Source organism: Opisthocomus hoazin, chromosome 32, assembly GCF_030867145.1.
Source record: "Opisthocomus hoazin isolate bOpiHoa1 chromosome 32, bOpiHoa1.hap1, whole genome shotgun sequence".
Classification (NCBI taxonomy): Eukaryota; Metazoa; Chordata; class Aves; order Opisthocomiformes; family Opisthocomidae; genus Opisthocomus; species Opisthocomus hoazin.
This window is the reverse complement of record NC_134445.1, coordinates 3,812,200-3,822,107: the sequence shown is the minus strand read 5'-3', so window position 1 is coordinate 3,822,107 and position 9,908 is coordinate 3,812,200. Positions and strand designations below refer to the sequence as shown.

At 74.4% G+C, this 9,908-nt stretch overlaps 1 protein-coding gene across 1 annotated transcript; it reads right to left on the bottom strand.

Annotated features, from left to right (window-relative positions):
• Positions 1-756: 756 nt before the first annotated feature.
• LOC142365128 (retinoic acid receptor gamma-like) lies at positions 757-9,707 on the bottom strand. The gene is given in 11 exon segments (XM_075445608.1): positions 757-1,413; positions 1,415-1,488; positions 2,472-2,630; positions 4,112-4,241; positions 4,244-4,297; positions 4,299-4,319; positions 4,397-4,573; positions 5,696-5,847; positions 6,582-6,723; positions 7,663-7,796; positions 9,563-9,707. Coding segments are annotated over 11 exon segments (1,452 nt in total). The 3' UTR covers positions 757-1,149.
• Between the last annotated feature and the right edge of the window lie 201 nt (positions 9,708-9,908).

The window sequence follows — 9,908 nt, the reverse complement described above, 5'->3', positions numbered from 1 at the left end:
GTGTCCCCCCCCGTCACCCCCAGGGTCACCCCAGGGTCGCCCCCTTCTCCCTACCCGCTGTCCCCGGCGGGGGGGGGATGTGCCCCCCTCATCCCAGGCAGCCCCCACCCCCCCCCGCCCCCCGCCACACCACACCGGGCCCCCCCCCAATTTCCATCACTTTATTTTGCAAAAATAGAAAAGTCCCGCGGCCCCCCCCCGGGGGAGGGGGTGGGTGGGCTGTAAACATGGCGGCGGGGCCCCCCCGGAGGAGGGGGGGGCAGCTTGGACACCGGTGGGGGGGCAGCGGGGGGCAGCGGCGGGGGGGCGCCCCCCCCCCCCCCCCCGGGGCCGGGGGGGGACCCCGGTGTAAACGCAAAGGAATAAATAACGGGGTGCAAAGTGCTGCCCCGGGGGGGGGCCCCCTTCGTGTAGTGTAACGGGCCCCCCCCGAGGGCTGTGCACCCCCAAAACCGGGGGGGGGCCAACGGGGGGGGGCAAAGAGCCCCCCCAATCCAGCCAGGCTGGGGGTAACAGACATTTGGGGGGGGTATTTTGGTCCTGGGGGGGCAGTTGGGGTGTGACCCCCCCCCCAAAAGCTGCCTTGGGGGATTGGGGGGGGGGCACCAAAGGCCGCCCCAGCATTGGGGTCAGCGTGACTATGGCTTGGGACCCCCCAGCGATACTGGGGGGGGTTGGGGGGCGGGGCACCGTCCGTGCCCCCCCTCTTTGGTCTCTAGTGTTCTGTGCTGGGGGGGGCAGCGGGTGGGGGTATTTTGGGGTCCCCCCACCCCAACAGCGTCAAAAAGCACCACCCACAAGCAGCCCCCTCCCCCCACCCTTAGAGAAAAGAAACCAGTGAGGAAAATGCCCCCCCCCGGGGGGGGGGTCCTGCCTGGGCCCCCCGGGGGGGGGGAAAAGGGGTGCCCCCCCCACCCCACCTGTCTCCAATAAATAAACTCCCGGGGGGGGGGTGCAGCGGGGGGGGCACCCCAGGGGTGCCAGACATTAATGGGGGGGGGGGAGGGGGTGCGATTTCTGTCCATCACTGCCCCCCCAAAACCCCCCCCAATACAAGGGGGTGGTGGCAGCGGGGATGGGGGGGGGGGGGGGGCAGGCTTTGGCGTGAAGCTGAGGTTGGGGTGGGGGGGCGCCCCTGGGCCCCCCAGCTTAAGGCAAGAGCTGGGCCGCGGGGCCCCCCGCCGGGGCCGGCTCCGTCAGCCTCTGGAGCCCCCCCAGATTGGGGGGGGCCCCGGGGGGGCTCCCCTCCCCGCAGCCGGGGGGGGGCCCTGGAAGGCAGCTGTGAACGCCCAACCCTGGCAGCGGGGGGGGCGCCGGGACCCCCCTGCGCGGCGGGGGGGGGCTACGGGGAGGCGGGGGGCTCTGGGGGCGGGGGGGGGGGCCCCCCTCCTCCTCCTGGAACATCTCGGGGTTTCTCCAGCATCTCCCGGATGAGGGGGGGCATCGGCCCCGGGATCTCCATCCGCAGCGTGATGGCGCGCTCCGCGCCTGCGGACCCCCCCGAAGAGACCCCCCCCCGTCAGCCCCCCCAAAACAGCCCCCCGAAGAAAACCCCCCGTCAGCCCCCCCAAAACAGCCCCCTGAAGAGAACCCCCGTCAGCCCCCCCAAAACAGACCCCCCCGTCAGCCCCCTAAAGAGCCCCCCTTGTCAGCCCCCCCAAAAGAGACCCCCCCGTCAGCCCCTCCCGAAGAGAGACCCCATCAGCCCCCCCAACCCAACCCCCCCCGAGTCCCCCATGTGCCTCCCCCCCCATGGCAGCCCCCCCAAAAAGCCCCCCCTCGCAGCCCCCCCCAAGAGCCCCCCGCAAGCCCCCCCCCCCCGCAAGCAAATCCCTCCCAGCAGCCCCCCCACGAGCAAACCCCCCCCGGGGACCGGGGTGGGGGCATCCCGGGGGGGGGTTCCAGGGTGTGTCCCGGGGGGGTCATGGGGATGGGATGGGGATGGGGTCTCAGGGTGGGGGTCCCGGGGGGGGTGTCCCGGGGTGGGGGCCCCGTTCCCCGGGGGGGTCCCGGGCCGGGGGTTTCCAGGGTGGGGGGTCCTGGGGGGGGGTCCCGGGGTGGTGTCCCGGGATGGGGTCCCGGGGGGGTGTCCCAGGGTGGGGGGTCCTGGAGGGTTCCCGGGGGGGGGGGTTGTCCTGAGGTGGGTGTCCCGGGGGTGTCCTGGGCAGTGTCCTGGGGTGGGGTCCCAGGGTGGGGGTCCCAGGGGGGTGTCCTGGGGTGGGTGTCCCGGGTGGGTGTCCCGGGGAGGTCCCGGGATGGGGTCCCAGAGTTGGTGTCCCAGGGTGGGGGTCCCGGGGGGGTGTCCCAGAGTGGGTGTCCCCAGGGTGGGGGGTCCCAGGGGGGTCTCAGGGTGGGGGTCCCAGGGGGGTCCCGGGGTGGGTGTCCCGGGGTGGGGTCCCAGGGGGGTCCCGGGGGGGTCCCGGGGTGGGGGTCCGGGGTGGGGGTCCCGGGGGGTCCCGGGGGTCCCTCACCCTTGGTGCTGATGCCGCGCAGGTCGGTGATCTTCATCAGCATGCGGGGGAACATGTGGGGCTGGCGCGGGCGCCGCCGCCGCGCGTACGCCTTCAGCGCCTCCAGCAGCGGCTCCTGCAGCCGCTCCACCTTCTCGGGCTCCTCCAGGTCCACGCGGTCTGCGGACACGGGGCGGGGGACACGCGGGGGGGGGTCACCTTTTACAGTCACCCCGGCTGTGCTGTCCCCTCGCCTGACGCTCGGCCTGGAGCCGGTGGCCCCAAGGTGCTCCCGGATTTGGCCCACGTCCCCACGTGTCCCCATGTCCCCACAACCTCATGACCACAAGGCCTCATGTCCCTGTGTCCCCACGTGTCCCCATGTCCCCACTTTCTTCTGACCCCGAGGTCCCATGTCCCCGTGTCCCCATGTCCCCATGTCCTCATGACCCTGAGGTCCCATGTCCCCAGGTCCCCATGTCCCCATGTTCTCCTGACCCCGAGGTCCCACGCCCTTGTGTCCCCATGTCCCCAGGTGCTCCTGACCCCAAGGTCCCATGTCCCAGTGTCCCCACACCCTCACTGCACCCCCAGCCCGGTGGTCCCTGTGTCCCTGCTGCCTCCAGGCCCAGAGGTCCCCATGTCCCCACGTGCTTGCTGCCTCCCCACCCAGGGGCCCCTGTGTCCCCACGTCCTCATGACCCTGAGGTCCCATGTCCCCAGGTCCCCATGTCCCCATGTTCTCCTGACCCGAGGTTCCACGCCCTTGTGTCCCCATGTCCCCAGGTGCTCCTGACCCCAAGGTCCCATGTCCCAGTGTCCCCACTCCCTCACTGCACCCCAGCCCGGTGGTCCCTGTGTCCCTGCTGCCTCCAGGCCCAGAGGTCCCCATGTCCCCACGTGCTTGCTGCCTCGCCACCAGGGGCCCCTGTGTCCCCACGTCCTCCTGACCCTGAGGTGCCACATCCCCGTGTTCCCATGTCCCCATGTCCTCCTGACCCCAAGGTCCCACATCCCCGTGTCCCCACATCCCACTGCAGCCCAGCCCAGTGGTCCCCATATCCCCACTCCCTCCAGTCCAGGGGTCCCCATGTCCCCATATCCCCATGTCCACCACCCCCTTGATCCAGATGTCCCTGTGTCCCCGTGTCCCCTGCTTCCTCCTGGCCCGGAGGTCCCCCACATTCCTGCTGCCTCCTGCTCTGGAGGTCCCCATGTCCCTGTGTCCTCACTGCCCCCCAGCCCAAAGTCCCAGTGTCTCTGCTGCCTCCTGAGGCGGACGTCCCCGTGTCCCTGCGTCCCTGCTGTGCCCTGCCCTGGCCCCTGGCATCCCCATGTCCCTGTGCCCCCCCCGCCCCCCGTCCCGGGGTCCCCATGTCCCTGCATCCCTATGTCCCCGTGTCCCCTCGCCCCCCGTCCCGGTGTCCCCACATCCCTGTATCCCCACATCCCGCGCCCCCTCCGCCCCCCGTCCTGGGGTCCCCACATCCCTGCATCCCCCCGTCCCCGTGCCCCCCCCACCCCCTGTCCCAGGGTCCCCGTGTCCCTGCATCCCCACATCCCCATGCCCCCTCCGCCCCCCGTCCTGTATCCCCACATCCCTGCATCCCCCGGCCCCGCGCCCCCCGCGCCGGGGTCCCCGCGCCCCCCGCGCCCCGCACCGCCGCAGATGAGGCAGATGGCACTCAGCAGCCCGGTCTCGGTGTCGTCCATCTGCAGCGGCAGCAGCTGCGCGGCGAAGGCGAACACCAGGTCGGTGAGCGGCCCGAAGCCCGCGTTGTGCATCTGCGTCGCCGCGTCAGCGTCAGCCCGTCCGAGAAGGTCATCGTGTCCTGCTCCGGCGTGTAGGCGCGTGCAGATCCGCAGCATCTGCGGGGGGCGTGGGGGGGGTGAGGGCCCGCGCGGCGCCCCCGCAGCCCCCCGAGCCCCCCCGCAGCCCCCCGCACCAGGATGTCGAGGCAGGCGGCCTTGAGCAGCGTGATCTGGTCGGCCATGCGCAGCGCGCTGAAGCCCGGCAGCCGCTTGGCGAACTCCACGATCTTGATGATGCACTTGGTGGCCAGCTCGCTGAACTTGTCCCACAGCCCCACGTCCAGCGGCACCCGCCGCTCCGCGCTCAGGCTCTGGGGGGGGGGGACACACACACGGCGGGGCTCAGCCGGGGGCCCCCCCACCCCGCAGCCATCCCCCCCGACACCCCCACCCCATGGCCACCTCCCTGCGTCCCCTCCATAGCGCTGATGTCCTGCTGGCCCTGTCCCCATGGGCTGGGTGCTGTGGTGGGGGTTTCCCTGTCCCTTGGGGGGGCTTTGGGGATTGGAGGGGGGCGGGGGGCACCCCTGACATCCCCCCACCCCGCAGCCATCCCCCCGACACCCCCCACCCATGGCTGTCCCCCTGTGTCCCCTCCACAGCGCTGACGTCCTGCTGGCCCTGTCCCCGTGGGGCTGGGTGCTGTGGTGGGGGTGTCCCCACCCCTTAGGGGGGGTTTGGGATGGGAGGGGGCAGGGGACACCCCTGACATCCCCCCACCCCATGGTCACCCCCCTGTGTCCCCTCCATAGCGGTGACGTCCTGCCCAGCCCTGTCCCCGTGGGGCTGGGTGCTGTGGTGGGGGTGTCCCTGTCCCTTGGGGGGGCTTTGGGGATGGGAGGGGGCGGGGGGACACCCCTGACATCCCCCCACCCCGCAGCCATCCCCCCGACACCCCCCACCCCATGGCCACCCCCCTGTGTCCCCCCCATAGCGCTGATGTCCTGCTGGCCCTGTCCCCATGGGGCTGGGTGCTGTGGTGGGGGGTGTCCCCACCTCTTGGGGGGGGTTTGGGGCTGGGGAGGGTGCGGGGGGCACCCCTGACACCCCCCCACCCCGCGGCCACCCCCTGCATCCCCCTGACAACCCCCCCCAGCAGCTGTCCCCCCTGTGCCTCCCCCCATCACCCCCACAGCGCTGATGTCCTGCTGGCCCTGTCCCCATGGGGCTGGGGGCTGTCCCCGTCCCTTGGGGGGGCTTTGGGGCTGGGAGGGGGCGGGGGGCACCCCTGACACCCCCCCACCCCTCAGCCATCCCCCTGACACCCCCCCACCCCTCAGCCATCCCCCCGACACCCCCCACCCTGCATCCGTCCCCCCCGTGTCCCCCCACGTCCCCATCCCCCGGGCCCGGGCGCTGCACTGGGGGTGTCCCCGTCCCCTGGGGGGGCTGGCACCCTGCCCCCCCCGCGCCCCCCGGCCCCCCCCGCTCACCGTGGTGTACTTGCCGAGCTGGCAGAGCGCGGGGAAGGTCTCCTGGTGGGCCCTGCGGACCCTGCGCGCCAGCTCCTCCAGCTCGGGGCTCAGCTCGGCCCCCCCCTGCTCCTTCCCCTCCTTCTTCTTCTTGTTGCGGTCGTTACGGACGGCTGCGGGGGGGGGGGAAAGAAGGGGGGGTCAGGGGTGCCCCCCGCCCCAACCCGCCCCCCCAGGGGACAGGGACAGCCCCACCACAGCACCCAGCCCCACGGGGACAGGGCTGGTAGGATGTCACCACTATGGGGGGGATGTGGGGGGGACGCCGTGGGGACGCGGGGGGGGGACGTAGGGGGGGACGCAGTGGGGTGGGGGTGTCAGGGTGCCCCCCCCAGCCCCCAGCCCCAAATCCCCCCCCCCCCCAGGGGACAGGGACCCACCCTACCACAGCGCCCAGCCCCATGGGGACAGGGCAGGCAGGATGTCACCGCTATGGGGGGGGATGTGGGGGGGATGCGGGGGGGGACGCAGTGGGGTGGGGGTGTCAGGGGTGCCCCCCCCAGCCCCCAGCCCCCAATTCCCCCCCCCCCAGGGGATAGGGACACCCCCACCACCGCGCCCAGCCCTATGGGGACAGGGCTGGTAGGATGTCACCGCTATGGGGGGGACATGGGGGGGACGCGGGGTGGGATGCAGTGGGGTGGGGGTATCAGTGGTGCCCCCACCCCCCCTCCCAGCCCCAAATCCCCCCCCCCAAGGCACAGGGACAGCCCCACCACAGCGCCCAGCCCCCTGGGGACAGGGCCGGCAGGACGTCACCGCTATGGGGGGGACGCGGTGGGGACGCGGGGGGGACGCTGGGGGGGGTCGCGGGGGGGTCGCAGTGGGTGCCCCCCGCCCCACGCACCTTCCTTGGCCATGCCGACCTCGAGGCACTTCTGGAGGCGGCAGAACTGGCAGCGGTTGCGGGTGCCCTTGCTGATGGGGCAGTTCCGCTCGCGGGGGCAGGTGTACACCATGTTCCTCTGGATGCTGCGCCGGAAGAAGCCCTGGGGGGGCCCGGGGGGTGACGGGGGGGGGGGGGCCGGGTCCCCTCCCCCGCTCCCCTGTGCCGCAGGGGGGGCCCACCATCCCTGGAGGCCTCCCCAGTTTCCCCAGTAAGGCCCCCCAGTGCCCCCCCCAGCAGGGCTCCCCACGCCCCAGGGGGGGTCCCCAGCATCCCTGGAAGCCTCCCCAGTTTCCCCAGCAAGGCCCCCCAGTACCCAGCAGGCCTCCCCATTGCCCCCACGGCAGGCTCCCCAGTCCCCCCCCAGCAGGCCTCCCTACACTGGGGGGGTCCCCAGTATCCCTGGAAGCCTCCCCAGTTTCCCCAGCAAGGCCTCCCAGTAACCATCAGGGTTCCCCAGTACCACCCCAGTACACGAGGGCTCCCTGCACCCCAGGGGGATCCCCAGTATCCCTGGAAGCCTCCCCAGTATCCCTGGAGGCCTCCCCAGTTTCCCCAGCAAGGCCCCCCAGTACACGAGGGCTCCCCGTGCCCCTGGGGGGTCCCCAGCATCCCTGGAGGCCTCCCCAGTTTCCCCAGTAAGTCCCCCCAGTACACGAGGGCTCCCCAGTGCCCCCCCAGCAGGGCTCCCCACGCCCCAGGGGGGTCCCCAGTATCCCTGCAGGCCTCCCCAGTTTCCCCAGCAAGGCCCCCCAGTACACGAGGGCTCCCCGTGCCCCTGGGGGGTCCCCAGCATCCCTGGAGGCCTCCCCAGTTTCCCCAGTAAGGCCCCCCAGTACACGAGGGCTCCCCAGTGCCCCCCCAGCAGGGCTCCCCACGCCCCAGGGGGGTCCCCAGTATCCCTGCAGGCCTCCCCAGTTTCCCCAGCAAGGCCCCCCAGTACCCATCAGGCCTCCCCATTGCCCCCCCCCCCGGGGGTCCCCGCACCCCCATTGCCCCCCCGGGGTCCCCGCGCCCCCATTGCCCACCCCGGGGTCCCCACCTTGCAGCCCTCGCAGGAGCTGACGCCGTAGTGGTACCCCGAGGATTTGTCGCTGCAGACGAAGCAGGGCTTGTAGACGCGGGGCGGGGGGGGCGGCGAGGGCGACCGCGGCACCATCGCCGGGGTCTCCACGGCTGGGGGGGGGCGGGGGGGGGGTCAGGCAGCTGCCGGACACCCCCTTCTCCACCCCCCCCCCGCCTGAGACCCCCGGGGCTGGGAGCTGCCACCGCCTCCCATCGCTGGGTGAGGGGAAACTGAGGCACGGGGGGGGAGGAGGGGTCTGGCTGCCCCCTCCCCGCTCGCGTCGGCCTGGGGGGTCCCCGTGGGGTGGGAGGGGGGACCCCAAGGGATGGGGACGGGGGGGGGGTGACGATGAGGAGACGCATACCAAGGGGGGGGGGGGGGGCAGGCAGCCCAGGACCCCCTCACCATGCCGCCCCCCCCCAGGAGCCCCCAACCGCCCCCCCCCAACCAGGCGGGGTGTGCGGGGGGGTGACAGCGGCGTCACTGCCGGGGGGGGCAGCCCCCCCCGCAGCCCGGGCGAGGCTGTGTGTTTTTATAAAAAAAAAAAAGCCAAAATTGCTGAAATTGAGGAAATTCCTGCCCGCGCCCGGCTCCAACGGCCCCTTTGTACCCGGCCCCAGCTGCGCGGGGGGGGCCGGGGGGGGCGCACACGGGCGGGAACCCCCCCCCCCCCCGCCCACGTACCCATAGTCACCCGCAAACAAACAGGGGCCCCCCCGCCCCCCCCGTCCTGGAAACGCAACCGCAATGGGCGCGGTGTGTCCCCCCCCCCGCCCCCCCCGGACCCTCCTTGTGCGGGGGGGGGTGGGGGGGTGTCGTGTGTGCCCCCCCCCCGCCGTGGGGACCCGTGCGGGGGGGGGCTGGATCTGGTCCCCGGGTGCTGTTGTTGCCCCAGAGAGGGGGCTGGGGGGGGGATTGGGGGGGGAATTGGAGGGGGGGGCACGCATTGGGGTCCCCCTCCCCGTGCCTCAGTTTCCCCACAAGTCTAAGTGCTGGGGGGGGGGCCTACAGCCCATTGGGGGGGGCAACAACACTGCGGGGACACCGCCCCCCCCCCCCAGCCCCCCTTAGCTTCGGGGGGGGCCGCCTGGCTCCAAGGGGGGGCTCCTCTCCCCCCCAGCCCCCCAGGGTCTCACTGGGGGGGGGCGCGGGGGACCCCCACCCTCCAGGAGCCGGTGGCTGCTGCCCCCCGCCCGGCCGAGGCCCCCCCGCGCCCCCCCCGCGGCGGGGCGGTGCGGGGCGGCCCCGCAGGGGTTAAGTGCCACATTGGCAGCGGCGCGGGCGGGTGCGGCAGCCCCGCACTGGAACCAGTTGGGCCGGGGAGCTGGGAGGGGTGGGGGGGGCCCGGGGGGGGGGCCCGCCCCGCCTGCGGGCACCGGGGGGGGGAACACGGGGGGGGGGGGGGGGGGGGGCCGCTGCGCTGCCAGCCCCCCCGGAGCTGGCGGGACCCCCCCGCCGCCCCCCCCCGGCTGTTGGTGCCCAAATTTCCACGGGGGGGGGCGGCTGCGGGGGGGCTGGGGCTGCTCTCAGGCCCCCCCCCCCCCCCCGCGCCCCACCGTGGGGTGTCCAGCCCCACACCGGTGCGGCCCCGCATGGGTCGGGGTCCCCGCGCCCCCCCCCCCCCACGCGTGTCCCTCCCGGGCTGGGCGGGGTTCCCCCCCCCCTCCCCTTCCCACACCCCCGCGCGTCACCCGCCCGCAGCGCCCCGCGCGCGCCCCCTCCCACGGCACGCGCGGACCCCCGCGACGCCCGCTCACACCCACACTCACGCTCAGCCCCCCCCCCCCCCGCACTCAGCGACACGCGCGCCCCCGCCCCACGCGCTGCCACGGACACGCGCGGCCCCGCTCCCACGCAGCCCCCCCCGGCCCCGTACCGCGGCGCGCGGGCGGCGGCCAGGCGGCGGGCGGCAGGACCCCGCAGCGCAGCCCGCAGCCCGCCCCGCGCAGCGCGCACCCCCCGCGGTTCGTCACGTCGTGCAGCCGCCGCGGCCCCGCCGCCGCCTCCACGCACTCGAACATGGCGGCTGCACCGGCCCGGCCCCGGCCGCGGCCCCGAGCCCGGCCCCGGCCCCGGCCCCGGCGGGTGCGGCGCGGCCCGGCCCAGCCACCGGCGCGGGGCGGGGCGGGGCCGAGGGGAGAGGGGCGGGGCCGAGGGGAGAGGGGCGGGGCCCGGCGGGGGGCGGGGCCTGGCGGGCACAGGCCGCGGGGGGGGGGCGTGTC